Source organism: Pantherophis guttatus, chromosome 3, assembly GCF_059756535.1.
Source record: "Pantherophis guttatus breed Tessera chromosome 3, ASM5975653v1, whole genome shotgun sequence".
Lineage (NCBI taxonomy): Eukaryota > Metazoa > Chordata > Lepidosauria > Squamata > Colubridae > Pantherophis > Pantherophis guttatus.
Window position 1 is genome coordinate 45,414,779 of NC_142065.1, and position 27,356 is coordinate 45,442,134.

Consider the following 27,356-nt stretch of genomic DNA (forward strand, 5'->3'; position numbering starts at 1 on the left):
ATGAAAAGTTTATCTTCAAAATGCTAATGGAGAAAAGCACTCAGTGGTTCTGAAATCAATTAAAGTAAAATCTGAAATTAGAGTAAATAAAGACTGACTTCTTCAAAATGTTACATGCATTGAATTGTGAAAAGTTAACTAGATTTTGTCTAATACAGCTGAAAGTATGTTTTTAAAATTTCTGGTCTCAAAGTTCATGTTGAGTGTGTATAAATACTAAACTCTCATTCAGGCCAAACTGGATTTCTGGTGATTTCATGGACGAGTCCCTGCATCTTTATTTGGCAAGTAGGGCAACTGGTTTCCCAGTTTGACTGCAGCACCGGCCTTTCTTGTGTTTGTGGTATCCCAGCAAGCACTAATCAGGTCGGTCGCTAGAACTTAAGTCCAAACAAGGTTGATCAGCACTTGTTCCTGCTGCAATCGCCAGAGCAATATGAAAGAATAACTGGCAGGGTGTTTGCAAGTAAAGACAGCAAGATGCTGTCTTTAGCCCAATCCTTTGACAGAAAGACGGGGCATTCACAAGACATAAGAAACAGTTACAGGTAGTCCTTGACTTACAACCACAATTAAGCCCAGAATTTCTGTTGTTAAGTGAGACATTTGTTAAGTGAGCTTTGCTCCACTTTACGATCTTCATTGCCTCAGTTGTTAAGTGAATCACTGCAGGTGTTAAGGTAACACGGTTGTTAAGTGAATCTGGCTTCCCCGTTGACTTTGCTTGTCAGAAGATCACGAAAGGGGATCACATGACCTCAGGACACTGCAAAGGTCATAAATATGACTCAGTTGCCAAGCAGCTGAATTTTAATCACATAACCATAGGGATGGTGCAAAGGTCGTGACTGTGAAAAATGGTCATAAGTCACTTTTTCACTTCCGTGGTAACTTTGAACAGTCACTAAACTAACGGCTGTAAGTCGATGACTACCTGTATTAGCCCCTTAATCATGAACGGGCTATTTCTAAATGCCTTCAACCGAATGATTCGAGATTCCCCTCTCCCGCGAACTGCAGCAACAAGACCGACCAAACCAAATTTCCCGCGGCGGTGATAAATTACAGCTCCGTCAATGATTGGCTAGAAGCCACGCCTGCCTGTCAAAGTTCCCAACGCGGCTGGGCCAAGACGCAGGAAAATGGCGACCTTCGGTGCTCGGCTTCGAGGGGTCTTGTGCGGGGCTGGCTTGGGACTGTGCGGGATAGTGTTGCTTCTGCTGGTCGCGATGCTCCTCCGAGCCTATGGGACGGGACCTTCCGGCCCGGCCGTAGGGCTGCGGGAAAAACAGCAGCAGGGACGGCAGCGGCGAATAGAGGCTGCCTTTAGCCCCCGCGAGTTGCAGGAGCTCAAGGACGTGCTCCAAGGTACAAAAAAAAAAGCAAAGATGGAATCGAGTGTAAAAGCAGTCATTTCTTCAAAGTAAATGTTTCTCTCTCTGTTTTTAATAGGAAGTTAGTGCTGGTGGCTCGAGAGAGCAAAATTATAGCCTTGTGTGCGTCTGATAGGCTAAATTTGTGTTTTCCTCTGTTACTGGCTTAAATGGTTTGGTACAATAGGTAGATCTCCTGTCCTGGAGCAACTGCTTAGGACGGAAGGTCGGTTCTGCTGCGTCTACCTCTGCTATTTCTATCTCTGCTACAACTCCTGCTTTACTCATACTCTTTTACAATCGGAATGCATAAAACAACTTTATATTCTGCCCAGAATAACACTAGCTTTTTGAAGGCTCTAAGTCTAAGCTGTATCGCTTTGAATAAAATCGCTTTTGGGGTTCTTACCCTTGTATGTAGTTCTGTCTATATACGACCTATAGGAATTCAGTTTGTAGACACAAATATATCAGAAAAGAAAGTGTTCATATGATTTGATCTGTTATAAAATACAGGCTTTGCACCCTGCAGGACTTGGGGAAATTCTCATAGATGGATTCATTTCCCCCCTTCTTTCCTTTCTCAAATTAGGTGGGGTAGGAAAGCTCTTTTCTAGGCAGTCGCCTTTCAGTCACTAAATAACTCGTAGTTTGGTCCCCTTTTTATTGGAGTTGAGCTGTCATTTTAACTTTTGTCTTAAAAGGAGCTATTTTAAGGTGCCCTTAACACCTTGCAGATGCATTAATGCAGGCGTGTCAACCAATGGGCTGCAGGCTGCATGAGGCCCTGGACAGCTAGTAATGTGGCCCAACAAGATCATAAACTTTTAACATTATTATGTGATTCTTAGTGATCAAGTATGTTATATATTTTATATCAGACCAAGACAATTCTTCACTCATTGTGACCCAGGCAAGCAAAAGATTGCCGATGTAATGCTCTATTTAGGCTGCTGACAATGTGATGAAACGTGCTGTAACATCACAATGTACTTCCCTCCCACATCAGGATACAAGTGCATGGAGTGTGTTTGCACAATGATTTTGCCGCAAGCCATCAGTTTGTCATTGCTAGAACTAGCTGAGGCCCTTTATAACTTCTACTTACTTGGAAAGAACAGTTGACAGCAATATGCAGTTGCCTATTTGCTAACCAGGCAGATTAGAGAATGACAACTGTTTTGCAGGAACTGCATTAATTTCTGGCAAGTTTCCAGGTACGATTCAAAATGCTTGTCAATACCTATGAAGCCTTTTGAGGCTTGGATCCCCAATTACTGTGGGAATATCATTTATTCCACATTCAATCTTCCTGCTTGATTTCTATCTTCCCATGAGGTTTCAGAGAAGCGAGTTTTTTCATGGTTGTCCCAAGCCATGGTTGGGGGGATTATTTTTCTCAAATCTAGGAAGGCCCATAGATTTCAGAAGCTGATAAAATCCCTTCTTTATTGCATCCCTTCTTTTTGGGGGGTGGGGGGATATTAAGGAGATGGCGGTAACTTGCTGTGCAGTCTCTGACAACTGTTGTCAACTTCGGTGTTTTAATATGCTCTGTGGATTTTTAAAGTATTTTAAAATCCCTATGCACCTGTGGGGAAGTTAAACATGTATTTGATATTTTATTATGAGCTTTTCAGAGCCTATGATTTGGGTGGCATACTGTCAAATACATGAATTGCAACAAACTGAATTCTAATCCCTCATGTTGTGCAGATCTTTCTGATAGATTTGTGCACAGAGATGTGCTCCCATCTTAATGTACAAAGCTCTTACATGATAGTCGTTCACTATTATCACAAAAGTTCCACAAATGCCCTCTTATTATTGATACTAGGGTTTATCAATCCAGTGATAATGATAATTTCTTATATAAGTGCTTTAAGGCATTTTAATGGGTGCAGTAGTTCATCTGTTTGTGTTACTCTTCTGAAATATTGCCTCAGCATTTTGAAAAATGCTTTATCCTTTCCAAAAGGTGCTGTCAGAATACAAACAGTTTCCTTCTCACCAGATGATCAGAATATAAGAGCCCTGGAAGAATTTAAGCCATATATTTACAAAGGTATTTAAAATTAAATACTTGTTTTTATTAGTGACAATGCTATTAATTGCATAGAAAATATAATTGTTGTACTGCATTTATTTCTTGATAGAACTGAAGCACCAAACTGAAAAAATGTGGTTCATTATTTAATAAAGTTCAAATGAAAATAATTGTGTTGGTGTTTATAAGTGTTAATTATAGATGTTATAGGTGTTTCATCCGTGAAGAAAATATGGATTCTTAAAAAACGAATATGTATTTGAACAATAATTTAATATTGTTTTTCAATTGGAGTTACCATATTGTCATAAATTACACAGATCCACCAAAAGGATAAAACATGTATTTTTCATGGCGAATTCTTCCAGTTTCATATTAATGTAAGTGGGAAAATGAAATCCCTTTCAATCAGTAGAGATACTGTACTAAGTTATGACCAGCGTTAATTGCTTTGTTGAATACACAATGCTGAGCTATATGTTATGGATTCTAACTCAATACTTGATTTGTGTATAACATAAATATAAAATTGTAAGCTAAACAAACCATGTGACACTTAAGTGTGACACATGAACAAGATAGTGTAAACAGAACTGACAACAGTGGATTAATGGTATGACTCTATAAAAGGAACTTTCTAGTGTTGTTAAAATTTGTTTCATACCATTTGGAGAAAAAAAGTACTTTTGCAACTACCCAAAGATGTTTTGAGGGGTGTATGTATGTGTGTATCTGCAGCTTTAAGCATTCTTAGGGGGAAAAACACCACATATTACTTAGAAATTAAGTCCTATTTATTTCAATAGACCTTATTCCTTGCAACCTAAAATTCATGGGTTGAACCAGAAAGTGCAAAGTTCTAAAAATCAATTCAACTAAAAAAATCAATGACTGCTTTAAATAAGCCACTTTCTCTCAGGCACGGAGCAACAGCATGGCATTAAATTTTCTTAGGAAATAAATTTGGTTCCCTGTTGTTTAATCACTAATTTTGTTAGGTGCTTTTCTTTGCACCAAGTTCCCATTTTCCTCCTGTTATGATGGCAAACCATTGTTCATCCGTCTAACTGCAACACAAGGATGATACTTTAGGTTTACTTTAGATTATAGCAGTTTCTGAGATAAAGTATGAGTAGAACTTTGAGCATCCAAAGGTTGCTATGTATATATTCAGAGTAAGATAATAAATGCTGATGCAAGAACAATATAAATAGAAGGATTATTGTATTGCAGATGTTGTCACTGCTCTGGTCACAAGGGGAACATTAGCTGAGTTTGCTAAGATATACTTGTTTTTTGTCCCCAGTGAATAAGAGAGAAAAGAATAATTTAAGAATGTTTTTTCTTATTTATATTATTTTCTTTAAAAACAGTTCGTCTACATACAGAAATACAAAAACATTATCCCTTACTTCAGTTAACCATTTTCCAAATATATAATCCACTATTCTTTTACACATGCCATTCATTAAAAGTCTGGTCTCTTTACCCAACACACAGTAACTTCAAAATTAAATCCAGTGGCTAACTTTGTTTAATTCTCTTTCCTGAAGCTTTTCCTGTAGTGTTTTCTACCTCATTCATTCAACATGAAGTCATCGGAGATTATAGCCATCTATTCACCATCCAGGGATCTAACCCTCAATTACAGCCATATATGCTGCTTGCACATATAGATGTGGTCCCAGCATACCCTGATGGATGGGATGTCAGTGATCCCTTTTCTGCTGAAGAACATGATGGATTTATATATGGAAGAGGAACACTAGATAATAAAAACTCAGCTATGGTATATCGATTTATCTCCTTTTGGTGGGATGCAGAAATACTATGAGTTGCAGGAGTCTATGAAATTTTATGTACCATATTTATGATAAATCATGGCTTCCATTACACAGTGTGGGAAGAAGCAGTCAGTTTTCTTTCTGTATACTGCAGTTTTCAAAAGCATCTTAGTGGTTTTAGAATTGCATTTGGCTGACCTTCATAGACTTCTTAGATACAGCTTCTGCTTCAACATCAGTTACAATTGCTCCTCCTGGAAAACTGAAACTGAAAAGGTGGAAATTACACTGGCTTTTCCTGCTTTCACTGAACAAATGGCTCTATTTTTTCCCAGAATAAATTAAATTGATGGTTTTAGTGGGAATACAGGTCATATATGCCATTTTGAAGTGAAAAAGTGGTTGGTAAACACAAGATAAAATGGAAAAGTAGTGAAAGAGAGTCAAAGGATGTAGCCTGTGATTTTTGTTTGTTTGGGGTTTTATGACTGAGTTAAGCCATTTGGAGATTAAAAGTAGTAAATACTTCCATTTCACTATAAAAAATAATGGTAAATTGAGTCTCCCTTGGAATAGTGTGATTTTAATGAACTTGGAGGCATGCAAAAATGGAGCTGGGCTGCATATTTTCTACCTCCGCTCTAATCAGTCTTGCTCAGTTCTCTGGTTACAACAATCTGGCTAACTAGTGATTAAAATAGCCTTTCTGAAACGAATTGACTCATGATTGACCTGGGTCTAATGAAATGCAGAGCTTCAAAGATCAGAGAACAACAGCACTACTCTAACTCAGATTGGAAAATTGGAGGGAAAAGCAGTAATATCCTTCTTTTGTCCCAATACCCTTTATGAAAGCTGGTTCAAAGCTAGAAACAAGCAAGATGAGCTATCTGATTAATAGTGTATTAGTCACATAGACCATTATTAGATAATTATAACATTTAACATGTCTGCTAATGCACAGAAGACTTCGATTAAGAACGGATGAAATACGTCTTCTGAGAAAAATAAAATATTGCTTAATCCCAGGATTAAGAACCCATTATTGTGTCCATAAGCTTCAAAACTAAACATCTGCCACCAAGTTGACATGTCTATAATATGACAGAAGGGGAAAATGATTAAATACATGATGAAACTATGATTTAATTTACACAAAATACAGTTTTTGTCTTGGCTCACTTCACTTTTGGAGTACTGTTTCTGGTATGCTGCCAAAGGCAATTATAGCTGTTGGCTTGAAACAGATTTTACTGCCCTGTTCTGATGTTAACAAAGCATTATTTATTGCATGATTGAGTCAGTTGTCCTGGGGGATTATTAGAAATGGTGGGCAGCATATATACAACATTTTAAAAATATAAAAAAGAGAAGAAATCCACACACAGTCTTTGATACAGTAATTTATTTTCATCAATGAAAAGGAAGCAAGATTACATAAAGATAGGTGATACAAAAAGTTACCTAGGACACACTCTCACTTGCATCTAACACAGGAACCTCTTCTTCATGTATTCTGTATTCCAATGATGATGCTACCTTCACCTCCTCCCCAGTCCATGAGTGATACAGGCTTAACTAGTCTTTAAGCAGCCTTTTCCTCTTTGCTCTAATACCATCCCTGGGCAGCCTCAAGGAGTAAATGTAAAATCTGTTAGTCTTCACCATCTGTTATTGTGGAAGAAAGGCAAGATAACTAGGGACAGAGGCTAGAGGCTCCTATTAAATAGTGATCAGCTATAGGGACAGCAAATTTCTTGCCAAATATTATTTATTTACATTTATTGGCTGCCCAATTCCAGGGAACTCACTGGATTATGCTCACTGGAGGGTGGATAGTACTATATAGCTCCATAATAGTCAAAAGCCTTTAGTGAATAGAGTTAAAGTCTCTGTATGAGCTCTGCTTTCTGGTAGTCTAATTCTTAATAATAACCATATATGGTACAACTCACTGTGTAACCAAATGTAAAATAGTAATTATTTCTTTCTAATCCTCAGGGCATTCTACATGCTTTAGAGTTTTTACTGAGACGAAATCACAGACCACTAAGATCTTTCTATATAGGCCTTGGGCATGATGAAGAGGTATTATTTATTTGTTTGCTTATATGTTTGTTTGTTTGTTTTTAACCTCTCAATTTCTTCAGTGTTTTTATTATTTATTTTGGAGTTATAAGCGATCCCCCAAAACTGAATGGTAGGTTCCAAGTAAATTGTCTTTTAAAAATTCTGTTAACCTGAATGTCTTTAATGTATACTGTGCTGATAAAGTAGAAGGTTATTTCCCATTTATCATAATTTGGCAATATAGGAGTATTTTGTTTTGCTGAATGGGAATATAAAATATTGGATGTTTTTAAATATTGCATTTGGTACTCTAAATTAAATCTCCATTTTTAAAAAATGCTTTTTAAAAGGCACCAGGCTTGGAACTAGGAGAATGTGAATTCTAGTTCCTTCTTAGGCATGAAAGGTAGCTGGGTGACTTTGGGCCAGTCATTCTTTCAGCCCAATTCATCTCACAGGGTTGTTGTGAAGAAAATAGGAGAAGGAAGGAATATTAGGTATGTATGTTGCCTTGAATCATTTATAAAAATAATATAAACTGGAGAAACAAATCTTTAAAAAATTTTCCAATTAGGATTTAGATACATGTGAAAAAGTAGCTTAGATATACAGTATAAAGCCATAGTGGCACAGTGGTTAGAATGCAGTATTATAGGCTAACTCTGCTCACATTACCAGGAGTTTGATTCCTTCGATTCTGACATGTTCAAGGTTGACTCAGCCTTCCATCCTTCCAAGGTTGGTAAAATGAAGACCCAGATGGTTGGGGGCAATATGCTGACTCTGTAAATCGCTTAGAGAGGGCTGTGAAGTGGTATATAAGTCTAAGTGCTATTGCTGTAGTAGCTTTTTAAATGGGATTATGTATAATCTCTTTAAATCCAAACTTCAGTGGTTTGGGCTACAATTAGTAAATCACTTACATCCTTTGCTGAATAGTAATTGCCTTCTTTTGAAAGACTAGCCAAGGGCTTAATTTAGGAAAATGTTATTCTAATTCCCTTTCAGGTGGGTGGTAAAAAAGGAGCAATGAAAATTGTGGCTGAGCTGGAATCTAGAGGGGTACAACTTTCTTTTGTGCTTGATGAAGGAAGCTTTATTTTTGATGGAGTCATCCCTAAAATAGAGAAACCGGTAGCTGTGTAAGTAAAGAAATACAATTTTTTCTTTCAGTAAATGCAGTTCTTTACCTATTTTATAGAATCAGGTTTAAACAATTGAATGTTCGAAGCCATGCCTTACAATTCACAAATAACTAAAACTGCAATCTATCAATTTATTTTGTCTATTTTTTGCCCACCTTTGTTCTGGAATGATGAAAGTATGGACCTTGTACTGTACTTCATATTCTTCAGGTTGTACATATGGTAACTGATTAACTTTAGGTATATGAATGCCTGGTCACAGTAGCCCCCAGCAATAGAGTAATATACATAGACCTACATCTCCAGATGGCTTCTGCTCTTCTTACAAGACTAGAGTAACCAGGGCAACATGTATTTTGTAATATCAGATGGGTAAGGATTTGCCCTGAAGTGCCAGAAGATATTAGTAGAAATTCCTGCTGTCCTGCACAGCAGGCAGGAAATCTGACTGCAAAGTAGATTAGATGATGCATATGTGTTGGTTTAAGCAAAGCAAAAAAGATCTACCATATTTTTCGGAGTATAAGACACACCCTTTTCCCCCCTAAAAGGGGTGAAATTTTAGGTGCGTTTTATACACCGAATGTAGCCCCGCCAACCCACTGGCCCCCACCCTTTGGCCTCTGCCTCCCAGCAATTACCTCCTTGCAAGCAAACAGCAAGAAAAAACAGCTCCTTTCAGCTTCAGCACAGCCTAATTAGCACAAGTTGATTAGATCAGCCTCCCGACTCTCAGCTGATTTGCTCTCAGCTGTTTTGTGCAGGGTTCTGCTGCTTGCTCCAAAGAGGTAAATTCCTGGAGCAGATTTTTTTTTTCCTTGTGGTAATCAAGCTATGCTGAAAATGAAAATGAAAGTAAAGCAGGCTGTTTGCTGCAAGGAGGCAAAATTGCTCAGAGGCAGAGGGAGATTTCTTTTTCTTCTTTTCCTCACCAAAAAAGGTAGGTGCATCTTATACTCTGAAAAATACGGCACATAAAATTGTCCAAAAAGCAGCAAAAGTCAGAAGTAACTTCTTGTTTATTCAGTTTGAATATAACGAACAGTCCAACTGTATTGCATTTGGAATTTCATTAATGGTTTTTTCTCCCAACTCATCAGAATAGGTATCACAGAAAAGGGTGCGCTTAATGTAAATCTCAGTGTAACATCTCAAGTTGGCCATTCTTCTGCCCCCCCTGAGAGGACCAGCATTGGTATTCTTTCTGAAGCCTTATTCAAGTGAGTGTCTGTCTTGGGAACATATTGTCATTGTGATTCAATGCATATCTAATGGAAAAAAATCTTATTTGGGTTGAATGCAGCACTTTCCAGTAAAACATATAAAACACAGTAGTCTAAGGTGCTATGTTAAATATCTGCAATAATGACAGGGCCAGAATAAGTCATGAATAGTTGTCAGTTTTTAGCTAGGATGGTTTACAACCTATCTAACCCATGTAACAATGCTGGATGTTACAGTCCAACACATCTGCAAGGGGGAAGTTACGGTTGTAGAGTTCTGAAATAAGTGGTATCTATTTATTCCGTTCTATTGTGTTATCTTCTAGAACCAGTCACGATAATTTGCAAAGCGGGTCATATATCTAGGTTTATGGGGTGCTTTGTTGCTGTGCCATTGAGAAGGTTACTAGGGAACAAATCTTAATTTTGGGTAATGTACAACAAACAATCAAATAAAATTCCAGATGCATAAAAATAATCATTGTAAAATATTTTAGAAATCATTATTAAAAAGAAAAATAGTACAAATTTTATAAAAAGTTTAAAATATATCCACCACAAAGAGAGAGTAAAAACATCTCTGTCTTAATCCATTTTACACTGGGAATAGAGAATGAGATTTGATCCATATCTTCTCTTTGCAACATAGTATGATTGAAAGAAGATACTTTCAGAAAAATGAATTACATGTTCCACATTCTAAGGGATATTTTTTTCTTAAAACCTGTTTTGAAAACAGACAGATTGATTTACTCTTTAAGAAAGAAGTTAACATATCTAACAAACTTACATCTTAGTGCAATGTATCATCTTAGGCACAAAATAATTCAACTGAATGTACTTTATTTTGCTTTTGCGTTTGATTCCCATAGGTTGGAAACACAGCCTATGCCCAATTTGTTTGGTCATGGACCTGAAATCATGATGTTTGAACAACTGGTACCAGTGGTGAGTATTGAACAGTACATGTTTTCTTCATTTCTACATCTTTCATGAAATACATTGATCATTTTAAGGCATTTTTCCCCCTTGGGAGAATTCCCATGAATTGCTATACTGAGCACTAGGCAAATTTACTTGATTTTCAGTGACAATGACTCTGGGTGGCATCATCATACAATACATGCAAAACAGTTTCCAAAACATCCCCAATCACCAGAAGAGCCATTAAAAGATAAAATAAGGTGCAGGACTTGCCACCAATTTACCCTGAAGCCTGAGAAAACAGCCAGGTTTTCAGAGCTCGATTGATCATAGCCAGGGTGGCAGCCAGATATATCTTAGAGGGGGATAATATTCCTTGATTTCATCGGGTGGCACTGATTAATGGATGAGACATGCAGCATGTCAGTGCTTTCTGAACATTTATTTATTATTGGTTCGATTTATATGCCGCCCTTCTCCGGAGACTCAGGGTGGCTTACAATGTGTTAAGCAATAGCCTTCATACTGTTGTATATACCTGCTTAGTAGGGTTTTTGGCCCCCCCAAGCGATGTTCTTTTTTATACAAAGTCAGCTTATTGCCCCCACAAACCGGATCGTCATTTTACCTACCTCGAAAGGATGGAAGGCTGAGTCAACCTTGAGCTTGGTGATATTTGAACTTGCAGTAATTGCAGGCAGCTGGTGTTACTTAACAGTACTTTAGTCTGCTGCACCACCAAGGCTCATATAGAATGGGCAGATATTGTGGATCAGTGTCTGCTCAGATAGTTAGATCTGTGCCATAAAGGACTTTACAACCTACAACCTTTTGTTTAATAATGGTTCAAAGTTACAATGGCCTTAGAAAAAGTGACTTACAAGCTTTTCTTGAAATATAACTATTACACTACCCCTGCAGTCAAATGATCACAGTTTGGGTGCTTGATAATCGGTTCCATTCATGATGGTCACAGCATCTTGCAATTATGTGGCTGTTATTTGTGACCTTCCCAACTGGCTTCCAATAAGCAAAGTCAATTGGAGAAGGCAGATTGACTTAATGACTGCATGATTTGTTTAATGACCACAATGATTTGCTTAATAACCATGGTAAAAATGATTAAAATCAGATCTAGTCAGTTTCACTTAATGACCAAATTGCTTAATGACTGAAATTCCAGTCCTGATTGTGATTGTAAGTTCAAGGACTACCTGTATAGGTAATAATCAGGATCTTGACTTGCATCTAATAGCCTAATTTGTTACCTATTACTTCCTTTATTATATAGATTCAATTTCCAATTTTCTTTTTATTTCATGTAAAAGAAGATTGTATCTTGGCTTTGTTCACAAATAAAATGAGTACTCAACTCAGATTATAATTAATAGAATGTTATAAAAAATAATTCCATAAGAATTATTCCTCTAGAAAGAATGGACTGGATTGTAGTTTGTATATAGTAATTATATTGTTCTTTTGAATGGTAGATAAATATGTAGAATAAAGTCTTATCTGGAGATACATTTGCTGATGTGTATATACTCTTCCCATTCCCAATCCCCTGCTATTCAGTTCAACTTCCCCCTCAATATCATCATGGCAAATCTGTGGCTCTTTGGACCTCTTGTTGGCTGGTAAGAAAGAAGATTCTTTATCACTCTCCTTTCTTGAAACCTGCATGCATAAACTAACTAGGAAATGGTGGTAGTAGGTTCTTGTCTCTGTAGTATTCTTTCTTGCTGCCTTTCTCCTCTTTTCTTAAAACTGTTCTTTTATTTTGAGAAGATGCAACAACAAAAATCTGCAAAACTTTCTTGCTTCAACTGCATTGATCTTTATCAAATTCTGAAAAGGCAATTATGTGAGTGTTAATAGAATGCTATCACATCTGTTTGTGGGAGGAATAATATCTGCTATTGAGTGAACTGCAAGTGAAAATTATGCCCTGAGCAGTTATCAATTAAAATTTATTATGTAAAAGAGAGCAGAGGAAGTAAAAATAAGCTGAGTCTGGGTAAATAAATGAAAAATATACTGGAAGCTACAGGCAATATACTTCACTGGATTATATAAAATTCAAGTGCTTCTTCATTCTTCTCCTTTTTGTATCAATTACTGTACTTCAATTAATATAAAATATTGCTGCTATTTTGCAGAGTACAGAAAGTTATATTGGTTTAATGTGGATACCAAAGAAACTTTTGCCTTTTAAATTTTTATGCAGGTTTCTTGAGCGAACTCCTGGCACTAATGCTTTAGTTCGGACCACCACTGCAATCACCATGTTTCATGCAGGAATAAAGGTATAGTGGAAGACACTAGGTTGGGAAAAGTCACAAGAAAACTGAATGGAACAATTGGTGGCCCCTGCCCCATTTTTGTAACCTACAGAGACCTAACATTTGCATTGTAAACTGCCCCAGAGTTGCTCTCAAAGCAAGATGGGCAGCATATAAATTTAATAAATAAAAATTTGATAGGAAAATAAATCCAAATAAGATTTCCCGCCATTTTTGTCAGAAAATAAAACAAAGCAGGTATATATGCCAATGGAAATGCTTAACATACTTAAACAGAACAAAAACGCAACCAGCAAAAAAAAATTCCTCCATTTCCACCCAATTTTCTGATATTGCATTATTGCCCTTCCTGCAAAAATAATCTATTATGCAACTAAATCTCTCATCACGACCTTTAACTGGACAAAACAATTGCATTGGAGGGCAATGCTTTATTAATACTTCAAATTGGCTAATTTACAGGAAGTATCCAAAATCCAGAACCCACGACTTTCAAGGGAATGAAATTTGGAGAAATTGTGACTGCTTCTGTGCTACTGGCTGCTGCTGGGCAACTAGTGTAGTCATGTGATCTTCATTTTCAATGTTCCCCAATGTAGTCTAACAATCTCTCACTTACTCACCCTATCCAGCAGCAACACTTAGGGATGGAGGGAGAAAGGAACAGGAGGAAGGAAATCCAGTATATCTTTATGGGTCAATATTCACCTGATTCGTGCTGCCCTCTGTGCTCCTACCCCTCTCCACATGGCACTTCCAAGCACTCTTTATTAACCCATGCTACCCCACTGCACATCTTCCCCAACCCAAACAGCATCTCTTGGGCACTCCCAAGCACCCTACCTAACCCACACACAACACCCTTCCCTGACCCATATGGCATCTCTTGCACATATCCATGCACTGTTCTCAATCATCCTGCCTCTGCACATCAGGGAATGCTTGTGCCACATAAGTTCTCTCAGTGTTTTTATGTTTGCATCTGTGTGTGTGTGTGTGCGCGCGCGCGCTGGTGCATGTGTATACACAAGTCATACATACATGCAATGTTTTGGATTTAAAGGAAAAAGAAGTTTTGAAACAGGTGGGGTGCTTTTTATCTGGCATATCTAAGCTGAACACATCTTTCCTTTTAATATATATAATTTTATTTTAAAACATTTAAAAAGAAAAAATCTAATAGAAATTAACATAAAGTAAGAAAAAGAAGAGAAAAAAAAGCCAAAGAAAAACTAAAAATGCAAGACTGTAAAACAAAGTAAAGAAAAATAGAAAAAAAAATAGAAAGAAGTGGCTTTTAATTTTCTTTACACTAAGTACAATTATAAATTTGCCTCTTACTACATACCTTTATTTTTTTATTATATACTTTTTCTAGTAATCAAAACCACAAATAATAAGATCCTTTTTTTTTTTTGTTTCACACAAAAAGTTTATAAAGGATTTCCAGTCAGCAACAAATTCAATATAAATGAATTGTCCTTTCTCTTATAATGGAAGTCAATTTAGCCATCTCTATTCATCATCTTTACATATTGTTCCTCATTGTGAGTAATATTGATTTTTTTCATTTTTATGTGTAATTATCTTGTTGCAGTTATTGTGTAGAAAAGCAAAGATATATGACTTTTCTCCAACTATTTGTCTATCAATTCCAAAAGAAAAACCTCCGATTTCAGTTGTATATTAATCTTTAAAATCCTCTGAATCAGTGTGTATATTTGAATTTCTAGCTATTTTTACACATCCACCAAACATGATAAAATGTCCCTTATTGTTATTAACATTTCCAGCATAAATTTGAAGTCCCTTAATACATTCTTGTTAACATATTCATCTTTAATTAAAACCTCCTAATGCACCAAAATTTTTAATTTGCCCATTGATATTTCAATTCCCTTTAAAGGATCTTCTAAAAGCAACAGTAAATCACTCGTAAAGCCCCTAATTTATAATTTTCTTTTAAAATCTCCTCCACAATCCTCTCGTCTTATATCTCTATTCAGTATTTCCAAAACCACAACAAACCAAAAAGGGGACAGTGGGCATCCCTGTCTTGTTCCTTTTCACATCTCACAAGGGGAACACATCTTTCCTAGACAACCCTACAGCTACCTAATCCCAGAAAACAAAATGAAGCATCCACATCTTTACATGCTCCAAAACATTTTTGTCCTACTAAACACACATATATACATAAGATGCACATTTTACAAAGAGCTCATCATATTTATCCTTGATAATTTTTGATATACAATAAACTTTAGTCTACGCTTGAGAAAAGTAAGCTTGTTGAATACTGGAAGTGCTTTGTTAGTCTGATGTCTGTGTGTGTTTGTGTGTGTGCACACATGTAGAAAATAGAATACCAAAGATGTAGAGTTTTATCACTTAGTAATGTGGCTATTGTTAAACAGCGACATCAGCTGGTAGAACTGGGACAAGTTACCCAAATTACAGATCCACAACTCTAAATGCTGCTCTGTCCTGGTCAAGTGTAAAATGGAGATGTGTCTATCTGTGACTTTAAGTAAAAAACAACAACAATAATTTAATCCACAATGCAGTTGCTTTACTTGCAAATAGTTCATTTATAATAAAACAATCCAAAAGAGAAAAAAGTTAGGAGGGGAGGGACGACTGTTGGGGAGGAAAATATGGTCCAGCAAATCGACACCTTGGATATATTTCAAATTGAATCTCTACTCACTCTTTTATCCATTTTTAGGGCTGGCCCCTGATTTAAGATCATGGGTCTGCTGTTGTCACATAGACATACCTGCCCAGTGTAAATTTGTATTGATGTAAGACATGAATTGGCAGCATTTTTCTTTCCCTGAAGATGAACCCACATTTCCCTGTGAAATGAGTTAAGGACAAGCACAAATGGGTCTGTCTAGTATTCTTCAGAAGCAAGCTATTCACTGGCATCTGACATAGCATGTGGCTACATTTTTTTCAAGTGTATATATGTCTGCCAAGTTCTCCTTTTGCAAAAAAAGAGGCAGAGCTTTGCCTAGCGTTAATAGAGTGGCATGGGGGAAGACACAGGAATAACGGCATTTAGAAAAGAAGAGCAAAAGCAAGCAAGTGCTTCAGTAAGCCATGTTTGCAAGTCTCCTTTAAACTTAAAGAGATGCTGCCGATAAACCAGGAACTATGTTATGGCTTCAGGTGAAACCGCTTTATGTTGCTGCCACAGATCTGAAATGCTTGAGGATAACTCTACCCTCGTTTAGATCTTTTTTTTTCTTCTTTCTAGTCAAATGTTATTCCACCAAAAGCTGATGCCACAGTGAATTTCCGCATCCACTCGTCACAAACGGTTGAGGAGGTAGTATGATGAAGGGCAGTGGAGTTTTATATGCCTTTGCTCTTTTAATCTTAGAATTTGCCATAATTCAGGCCTAGGCTTGTAGAGTTTGACATTCTTGTTTTACTTGAGGAAACATTAAACAGGTTACCTGGTTTAGATATAGTGCTGCATCCTCCCTCTTTAAGCAGCTTGATATAATCTGGGCTGATACTGTTAATAATAATCCTGTTTTTTGTAGTCAAGATGCTAGCTGGTTCCATGTCACAGCTACTGGCATTCTCCTGGATGCTGCAGCAGGGGGAGATAGGGCAAAATTGGCAGTGATCAACAATTGTATTCTCTTGTCCACCTTAGCACCATGTAGGATTCCAGTAGCTACAGGAATTCTCTCACCACCTACATCTTAACTAACACGAAGTCCTAATTTATGGGTCCTGAATGATACTGTTATTGGGAATCCTGCTCCCTGCTTGAGAAAGCAGAATTCTCCCTCCAGAGGTATTGGAGAACCTGAGCATTTCCAGAGGTCCTTCCCTTCCCACTAAGATTTTAGAAAAGGAACAAACAGTTTTTAATAGCTGAATATTGCAACACAATATTGTTTTGAAGGCAAAAGGCCCTGAAATCTCTGGCTAAGATTTTCTGGAAGCTTGGAAAGACACACCAGTCGGAGAAAGCAATATTGAACCAGATAAAACAATACGTTTCGGTTGAAATCAGCCTACACCATTTAGCTGACCGGCTGCCTACATCAGAACATCATCATGCTTATGTTTTATGTATGATAGGTTGTCCGTACAAGGATAATAAAAACAAAACAGTTAAATCCCTGGTGTTGCATCTCCTTTTTCCTATGTCTTTGTGGTAGAGGAAGGCATCAAAAGAATATTTTTTTTTCTACAGTATTTGTGAAAATAAAACATGAAATAATGTTTTAACCAAATGTTAATACTACAAAGTTTCTTTACCATTCTGCCTGATTGTTGTATTCTATTATATATTTCTGTATTTAGTATGAGTGATTTAAATATTGGAATTATATCTGTATTAAAGAGACCATTAAAATATATATTTCGATACAAGGATCCAAATTCAAATTGCAAGAACTTTCAGTTCTTTTGTATAACAGGAAATAAGATTTCAGTGATGAGATTCCTGAAAGATTCCTGTCCTGTCTACGTATTTTTATTGGGAGAGCTGAAACTGGTATGAAGGACTGGGGGAGAATCTGGAACTTGTGCTAATATCATGATGAAAACCATCTTGGCTGCTTTAACTTGTTTGTTCTTTGGGTGTATTCTTAGATCCTGGAAATATTAGACAAAACAATTAATGATAAGAGAGTGAAGATAGAAGTGATGGATACCTTTGATCCACCCCCCGTTAGCCCCTGGGACGATCAGACCTTCGCTGTACGGGTTTTCCGCCAGACCATCCTGGATGTTTTCCCAGATGTTGCCAGTGTAGTTCCAGGTAGTGGCAGATGCATGATCATTTAGTTTCTCTTTTGTTTCCATTCAATCCCAACATTGTTTCCATTTTTTTCCTCTGTTCTCTTTTGTTCCTCTACTTTATTCCAATACATGTGGATGCACATTAATATATGGACACTTCAAATACTATTAAAATCACATACATACATGGAAACAATTACATTTTTTTCTTTGATGTCTGGGAGCTATTTTTTTTTAATTAATATTGTTACTATCAGGTACTGGTGAACTGGTGAACTACTGGTGAACTACTTTTTTTTCAGGATCATGTTGACCTGTGCATTTATTTCCTTCACTGAGACCATCTCTGCTATTCAATTATGTCTTGTAGCACTGGATTGTTCCAGTACAAAACTATGAGTCTTTCAGCCATTATTTATTGCCTTAAAAGATTTCATACTTAAACATTTAATTGTTTTCTATACTCTTTAAAAATTCAGGAGAGAATTGTCAAAGCTCATGATAAAACTTTGGCACATAAGTGTCAGTGCAAATTAAAGTATAGTACTGATTAAAATAGATGCAGCATTAGTTATTTCAAAACTGCTAAACATATAGACAGACAGATGGCTATAGATATAGTTTTATCACAAAACACAAAACAGATAAGCAAACAAAACAAAAACATACTAATGGCTAACTTTGTTGTACTGATTATTTTTTTACAGGCATTTGTATCGGAAACACTGATAGCAGGCACTACAGCAGTCTCACAAAGGCTATTTATCGATTTAACTCAGTAACCTTTAAAGCTGATGATTTGCCAAGGTACAGTACAATGATCATTCTTAATGAAATACTGGATGACAAACATGAGTGTTTTTCAATAAGACATAGCCATTGAAACCTGAGAAAGAAAACAGTCATTCATATTCCTGAATTATGTGAATAGCATTAGTTAAAAGATAATAGAGGGAGAGTTAAAGGTTGTACCTGTCCTGATAAAAAGCAAAATGAAAATGCAGGATTTTTTCTAGAACTAAATGAGTATTGGTAATTATCTATCAAACTTAAAGGGCAGCCCATCTCATAAAAAGTGACTCTGGGCAGGGTACAACCTGGTTAATTAAAACAGTAGATCTATAAAAATAATAATTACTAAAATATAAAACAGTCTTGTATCTAGTGCTTCTAATAAAACAAAAGCACCAGATACAAAAGAATGTGAATATTAACCACAACGATGGAACCATCTTAGAATTTCACTAGTCCCCTGGGAGCCATGGGTTTGATAACATAGCCAGGTCTTAAGGGACTTCTGGAACATTACAGGGATAGAGCTAGCCCCACTTTGGAGGAAGGGTGAGGGAGGGGGTAATGTTATTTAAGATAGGTCCCATGGCTGAGAAGGCCCTGTCTCTTGCGTCCTGCCTAGCAAACAGGACGCATAGCATGCCTTCTCTACCAATCTGATGGGATAGGCAGATACAATTGGGAAGAGGCAATCCTTCAGACAACCCAGCCTCATTCAATGAAGGGCTTTTAAAATTAGAACTATTACCTTAAATTGAACCTGGAAGCAAACTGGCAAACAATGCAACTCATGGAGCTGAGATTAATACCTACGCTGCTGCATATTCCCATATTGTCAGCTAGATGAATCAGAGAAATTAATGGCTTTACAAAGTATTTTCTAATTTATATTTCTGTGTTTGGGTTCATATATTGCACTCAATTATAATGCTCACTCATTTGTGCATAATGTATCTCCAGCCATTTTAACTCTGGTTTATGAACCAGTTCACAGTGTTATTTTCAATGTCATGATTATAAACACACCACACCTTGAGTTAATGGGTTTGCTGTTTTGGACACTTTTTAAAAGAAACTGAGGATATCAGGATTTATATAAGTAAACTATATACCATATTTCGGAGTATAAGACACACCTACCTTTTTTGGTGAGGAAAAGAAGAAAAAGAAATCTCCCTCTGCCTCTGAGCAATTTTGCCTCGTTGCAGCAAACAGCAAAAAGCCTGCTTTACTTAGCTTGATTAGCACAAGGGAAAAAAATATGCTCCAGCAATTTACCTCTTTGCAGCAAGCAGCAGAGCCCTGCGCAAAACAGCTGAGAGCAAATCAGCTGAGAGTTGGGAGGCCGATCCAATCAACTTGTGCTAATTAAGTTGTGCTGAAGCTGAAAGGAGCTGTTTTTTCTTGCTGTTTGCTTGCAAGGAGGTAATTGCTGGGAGGCAGAGGCCAAAGGGTGGGGGCTAGTGGGTGGGCGGGGCTACATTCGGTATATAAGACACACCTAAATTTTCACCCCCTTTTAGGGGGGAAAAAGGTGCGTCTTATATTTCGAAAAATACGGTAAATTCTTTAGGCACCTGACAGATAGATTAACTGGTTAATTGAGGGTGCTTGCACTTCCACCTGGGGTTTTGCCTCTGTTCAGAATCACCTTTAGGTCCTACAGTGTTGGCTTTGCCTGGGGCTAAATGAATATGTTGTTGATTCAGTCATAATATATTTGCTTAAAATGTTGCCACTCTGGAACTACTATAGATAGAACATTCTCCCTTGCTGGGAATGAGCAAGAACACTTCTGGCTCCATTGTCTTTTTCTTCCTTCCCTTATATTATTCTGGAGATTTTAAGAAAATTACAGGTCAATTTCAAACTGTTTTTAGGAGTCTAGGGAGAAAAGGCAGTGGCAATATGGTGGTGCCCTGAAATTTCTGTTGTATTAAAGGCTTGATGTGTTTAAAACTCTTTGGGGAAGAAGAAGAATTCCTTATTTTAATTTCTTATTTAATTTCAGAAAGAAAACTATAGGCTCTTGACTCTGCAAACATGTGTCATTGAGTGTGTTAAATATAAGTAGAAATGCTGAAAGGGACATTCTCACAATAAAGACTGTATCATAATTAGGATTAGATTCTAATTATGTTTAGATCCAAATTTATTCATACTTAGGCAGGATTTTTGCATAGGATTAGGCTATTTAACCATGATTTTAAGGGAAGAAATTGGCAAGGCTTAAGGAACTCATTTCACTTCTCAGATTCTTCCCAATTGTAAAATATTGGCCCTGCCCCATTCTATGGGAGCTTTGGAGACCACCAATAGGAAATTCAGGGGCTATAGGGCCACAGTTGTGCACTGTTATCATGAACATTGGGTTGTATAGCATGCTAAAACAAAATCAAACAATTCCATTAAGGATTACTGTAATATGTAAACTAGTCCCTGAATTTAGTTTTGTTTCTGAGTATGACTAAATCTGGATCTAAATTTTGGAGCAATGTTGCACTGCACATATATTTGTAATATAAAACTTTTACTTAATGATGTGACTAATTTGGCATTAAACAGCTGCTTTCTTTTCGCCTTTAATCAGATTCCATGGGTTGAATGAAAGGATCTCTGTGGAAGATTATGCAAAGCAAGTGGAATTTTTCTTTCAACTAATTCAAAATTGTGATTTGAACCAACCCACAGAGCCACATACAAACCTTCATGAGCTATAGAAACAAGAAAATATAAAGGCTTGTGGGAGTTGTTAGAAATCTGAATTATTCAAAGCAGCAGTGTTCCATTTTATTCTCGTGCCCAAACTTCTTTACTGTGTTAGAAATTTAAAGTAATAACACAACCTAGTTGCACTACAAGTTGTTGTGAAACAAACTACCATGTTTTCCTGAAAATAAGACAGGTCTTATTTTCTTTTGAACCCCAAAATAAGGGCTTGGCCTTATTATCGGGGGTCTTATTATTTTGGGGGTGCTCATGGTTGCTGCTGTATTGCCGTTCGTCAGCTGTTCGCCTGAGGCTGTGCCCGCATCCTCACGACCCTGTGCCCTGTTCTTCAGGAGTCGGCTCACAAGAGAGCAGCCACCCAGCACCTCTTTCCACGTGGTGCCCACTTGGCGGCCTAAGCACTCGCAGCCAGGAGTCCGGCAGAGAGAGGCTCCCTCCACATGCCACCATCAAGCCCCTCCTCTCCTACAGGGGTGGTGGAACAGAGCGGCCCAAAGGTGCCAAGCTGCATGAGCACCTATCTTCCCCTGCTCGCATGCCTCCCAGCCTGACCATGTAAATGTGGGCGAAGCCAGTGAGCACCCAGCTGGAAGCGGAGAAGAGGCCAGTTGGGCCAGCTGCCTGCTGCTGAGTCTTCTGGGAGCCAGGGCAGCCGCATGGAGCTGGAACCATAGTGCGGGACGCGCACTCCCAGAACATCTGCTGCCGGCACAGAGTCTTTCGGTAGCAGCCACTCTGGAAGTGCACTTCGTGCTCTATGGTTCCAGCTCCATGCGGCTGCCTCGGCTCCCAGAAGGCTCAGCAGCAGGCAGTAGCCTGACTGGCCTCTTCTCCGCTTTGGAAGCTGGGGTTTGGAAGCTGCAGAGGAAGCCATCCTCAGTTCTGGATGGTGGTGGCGTGGACTCAAGGACCTGGTGCTCACCGGCTTCGCCCACATCGTGATCCTGGGATACCGCTCGGTCAGTGAGTGGCGCTCTGCCTGGCCGGAGGGGGGAGGTGTTCGCTGGGTGGGCACCACGTGGCAAGAGGTGATAGGCGGCTGCTCTCTTGCAAGTAGGACGGGAGTTTTCAGGCGAGGGGGATGGATGGATGGATGGCAAGCGCCAAGAATGCTGGGGTGAGATAGAATGAGAGACAACTCCCGATCAGCTCAGCTGATCCGTGGGTTGTGATTAAGGGGTCCAGCTGCCATTAGCTGACTGGGGAAGGGAAGGGCTGCCTTCTGTGCTGGTCACGCCCACCCCTTCACTAAGGCTTATTTTCGGGGGAGGGCGTATATTTACACCCACCCCAAAAATCAGGCTTGGTCTTATTTTTAGGACATGTCGTATTTTCGGGGAAACACGGTATTAAACATAACAATTCAATAAATTATTCTGAACTACACAAAGAAATTACTATATGTTTCAGACTAGCTATACCTCAAAAGGCATTAGAAACCTGAAAACAATGCTGTCTGAATGAATTTGTCACTTATGCAATGATCTCTAAAGGAATTAGGTGTGATGACATCTTGACAAATGTAATATAATTCACCTCCCTTCTTCACTTCCAGCCAACATCCATGGATGTTATTGGAAAATAGTATAATATTTACATAGTGAAGAACTTTTCTGTTATTTTAACTATATAGAAGAGCAGTTTTGCATAAGAAATAACTTTTCCAAATATCAAGCAACAACCCTTTTGCACCTGCAGATCTGAGGGTCACAGGAAAAACTGGAGTATCTGGTGCCAAATGTTCAGTATAGCATTGAATTATCACTTGAAATGTGAACTATTTCACATTTTGCATTTCTAAACTTTACCTCTGACAGTTGTTTTTCTTATGCTTATTGGTTATTTCATTTTTAGTTTTCTTTTAACTTCTTTTTTGAGACCATATTATTTTAGTAGTTTAGCACAGATAAGACAGTTACGAATACCTCCAAAGTTGGCAGAACTACAGCATTTCTACTACACAAGCAAAAAATATTAAGGAAGGTGGGTGGTTCAGCAATGTGAAATATATATACATACATACAATCCAAATCATAAGTGATTTATCTCAGGAACAAAAGAGTGATTTATCTCAGGGACATATGAAACTAATGGCGAACTTTGGTACAGATAGTCCTTAGTTTACAACCACTTATTAGGACCAGAATTTTCCACCTTGTGTGGGAGACGTGGGAATTTCTGTCACTTTTTTCAGCACTGTTTTAAATTTGAACAGTCACTGAATGAAAACTCGTAAATCAAGGATTATCTATATTGTTACATTTTTAGAGGGAGCTAATTTACTAGATTTGGTTTCCTTTATTCACTGAATTAATCTATACAAGGCAAAGGAAATCTTTTTAATGTCAAAGCCTGTAGTTCTTGGAAACAAATATTGTGTAGACCATGTATTAGGGATGAGGCCAGTTTTCATAGCTGGTAAGAAAAGTGTCCATGTGCTGAGCCCAGGTGTCCTTCCAGGATTTCTCTTTTCTTTCACTGTCTGACACACTTTCCCATGGAAAATACCTTTAGTGGCTTCTTCTTGCTAAACCTAAATAGTAGGGAGACAGAGGGCAATTTTAGTGTGAGGGCAATTTTAGCCAGGCAACATCTGTATACCCTTTGAAATAGCAATTCATGAAATACAGGTGTGTGTGTGTGTGTGTGTATGATGAACGCAGGAGAGTTGTAGATTTCTCTTACTTTAATCCAGTGTAAGGCTCAAGAATTCTGGGCGCTGAAGTCCACAAGTCATAAATGGGCCACAGTTCCACACATCTGCTCTAATGGTTGATAGCTCTGACTATCATGAAGGCACTTTATGTTTATCTTTTTGGCACTCTATTCGCACTTGATTTTTTTAAAGCAGACCATTTTTTATCTTGTTAAATTTTTATATTCTTCAGTTGAGATATTACTGTATGCTCAATGGACAAATAATTATATCGAAGCTTATTGCAAGTTTCATACAGTTTGAATCCTTGGTGCTGATTGTATATGACTGCTACAACTTATTTGACTCTAATTAATTGCAAGATGTTGTAATTCTGTGGCCCATACCTTTTTTTCAGTCTGATGATTGCACTTGACTTTTGATTTCAAGTGCAGGACTACACTCCAGAAAATGTAACCAGGTAGTTTTGGAGTTTCTTTTAATGATTTTTTCCAAATTATTTTTTTCCACTGGAACAGGTTGTTAAACATTGATTCTGTAATTGACTTCAATTAATGCTACTTTTTAGAAAGTGAATGGTACAATATGTACATTAAATAATATACTAAACAAAGAAAGCTGAAGTTTTCATTTATGATTTGTTCATTGGGAACATTTATATGTAACTTTAAAGGCATGGTTATATACTCTTCCCTAATATTTATAATAAAAATGTGATTTAGCAAAATTTGTAACACATGACAATAGGGTTAGCAAAGAAAGATGATACTGTGATTCTTACAGACTTCATACTGCTTATTAATGTATTTTCACTTATTACTTTATCTGTATGTGCCAACTGCTAAGGTTTGACATTTTTCTTCTTGGCAATTAAAAAAAAGTAATTGTCTGTGAAGTGCTGTTTCAATATATCATATAAATCACTTTGGAATAGTTTTCTATTCCAGTGATTTCTCTACACTATTTCCTCAAAATAATAATTGCATAGAAATAAACCCACTAGTTTCCTGCTCTCTGTATCCTAAAATTCTTCTTTTTCACAAAAACACTAGGATGATTTGTATGTTGAATGCTCTATTTCACCCCCAGACTTTCATTGGTTCACTCATACAGGTTTGTAATCTCTACATGTCATTAATTATGATATAAAACACTTCATTTTGCTTCATTGCATACTTTTTTGAGATATTAAGCACAGTACATTTTTGAATGATCTTTTTGTCCTTCCAAATTATCAGAAAAAGGCAAAATATTCTTGTTCTTTTTAACAAAAAGTAATGGATCCATTGTCTAAAGCAGCCTCTGGCTTTATTAACTTCCATTTAACCAATATTTTCTTGGCAGATCTTCTTGATCAGGCTATGTCCTTGGATGATGAGAAGTGTTTTGAAATGGTTTCAGTGATTGGAAGTAGATCAAACACCCATTTATATCCAACATTCTTGGAAACACTGAAATGTTACCTTTTCCAAGATAATTAGTGATTACAAAATCAGTTCATAGAGGAAAGAGACAGTGCAACACTATTTTGTTTTGAATGGGTCAGCCCAGAGACAAGAGTGTGATTTTACTGCATGCCTAACAGTAGATGAAATGGTTTGAGAAGCTATGGCCCCAAATATTATAAAACTAAAAAGACAGCTGGGATAGAAACAAGGCTAACTTTATTCCAACTGCTTTAGTCACACTGTTTATCCATTAGAAAAAGTCTCCATTGCAAGAATTCATTACCTTGTGTAGAAAAAGAGTGGTATTCATCTTCAGGTTTTATGTTTCTACATTAATGAAATGCAAATACATAAGCTAAAATCATGCATTCTGACAAATCACAATAAGCTTGGTTTGTACTACACCAGTGTTTCTTAACCATGGCAATTTAAAGATGTATGAATTTCAACTCCCAGAATTCCCCAGCCAGCATATTGCCTGGGGAATTCTTGGAGTTGAAGTCCACACATCTTAAAGTTGTCATGGTTAAAGAAACACTATACTACACACTAAACAGAAATCAAACAAATTGCATTATGTCATGCCTTGATAGATTTCTGAAACTACCTATACAGTAGTGGGTTCCACTTACCTTTGCTACTGGTTCGGAATTGGGAGTGCACGCACACACACGTTTCGCTCGCATGCAGGGCTTCTGCGCATGCGCAGAGCATCCATGATGACGTCCTGGTGGGTGGGTGGACCCTCCCACTGCCGCCACTACCGGTTCGCCTGAACTGGGGCGAACCGATAAAAACCCACCACTACCTATAGCAATTTAGTAAATGCTATTTAAAGGATATAAAATATGGTATTTCCCCCCTCTCCAAGATTTTCTAGTTGAAAATTTCATTATTTTTATAATGTATATTATAAATATTATTACATTATATTTTTATAATGTATAATCAATTGCAAAACTGAAACTAAAAGTTTTGTACAGTATTGACAGACTCTTTTCCACTGTTGATTACCTATATTTATACCATTTAGAAAAGTTTTAAGGGATAAAAGTGCAAAAGCACTTTTGCTGCCCTTTGCCATAGGCTTAGTTGACTGTACTATATATTTCGTCACTCAAGCGTGGATTAGTTATTTGTCAACTGAAGTAAGATAACAAAGGCAGTGAGCTAGAACATTTTTGGTAACCTCACTTTTCCCACCAACCTTCACTTGGAGCCAAGGAAGCTACAGAATATTACAAGGTGGAGCTATACACTGTAGCCTTCCTCTTTAATGATTACACAAAGACTTATGGGAAGAGGAGCAAAGGAAAATAAAGAAAACACGAGGGTTAGTGCCCCCAAGCAATGGATTTAGAGTCCATATTTGGCTATCACCTTGCAAAAGGCCAAATGATCTACAGTCAAAGAGAAAACTGACAGGTTGGCCATCTGCAGGAAACTAGAGGAGTTGAAACAAAAGTCAGTTACATCTCATTGATTAATTCCATGAGAATAGTTAAGTTTAGTACAACAAATTCCCACCTGTTATAATCTTAAGCAGTAAAATAGATATGTGTGAGAGAGATGGTCTATAACTGCAGTAAGACATGATTTATTTAGCTGTTATATTATTGAATAAGCACTATTATTAAATAAGTTTTTAAGGTAAAGGTAAAGGTTCCCCTCGCACATATGTGGTAATGCTCATCTCCGTTTCAAAGCCAAAGAGGCAGCACTGTCTGAAGACATCTCCATGGTCATGTGGCCGGCATGACTAAACGCCAAAAGCGCACAGAATGCTGTTACCTTCCCACCAAAGGTGGTCCCTATTTTTCTACTTGCATTTTTTACATGCTTTCAAACTGCTAGGTTGGCAGTAGCTGGGACAAGTAACGGGAGCTCACCCCGTTATGCAGCACTAGGGATTCTAACCACTGAACTGCCGGCCTTTTGCTGGACAAGCTCAACGTCTTAGCCACTGAGCCACCGCGTTCCTAGCTAAGTTTTTACAATATGCTAAATCACCATGCTTTACAAACCACAATGACTGGGTTTGTGCAGCATATTAACCTAAAACTTAAAAAACTTGTATTATGCTTGGCACAA

General features: G+C 37.5%; 1 protein-coding gene across 1 annotated transcript; it reads left to right on the forward strand.

The window, feature by feature from the left end:
• The first annotated feature begins 1,107 nt into the window (after positions 1 to 1,107).
• PM20D1 (peptidase M20 domain containing 1) lies at positions 1,108 to 21,238 on the forward strand. The gene is made up of 13 exons (XM_034415261.3): positions 1,108 to 1,368; positions 3,352 to 3,438; positions 4,974 to 5,209; positions 7,206 to 7,292; positions 8,283 to 8,416; positions 9,520 to 9,639; positions 10,515 to 10,590; positions 12,142 to 12,203; positions 12,794 to 12,872; positions 16,132 to 16,203; positions 17,490 to 17,658; positions 18,347 to 18,446; positions 21,022 to 21,238. Exons 1-13 carry the CDS (start codon positions 1,143 to 1,145, stop codon positions 21,149 to 21,151), a joined length of 1,578 nt encoding a protein of 525 aa, XP_034271152.2. The 5' UTR covers positions 1,108 to 1,142; the 3' UTR covers positions 21,152 to 21,238.
• Positions 21,239 to 27,356: the final 6,118 nt, after the last annotated feature.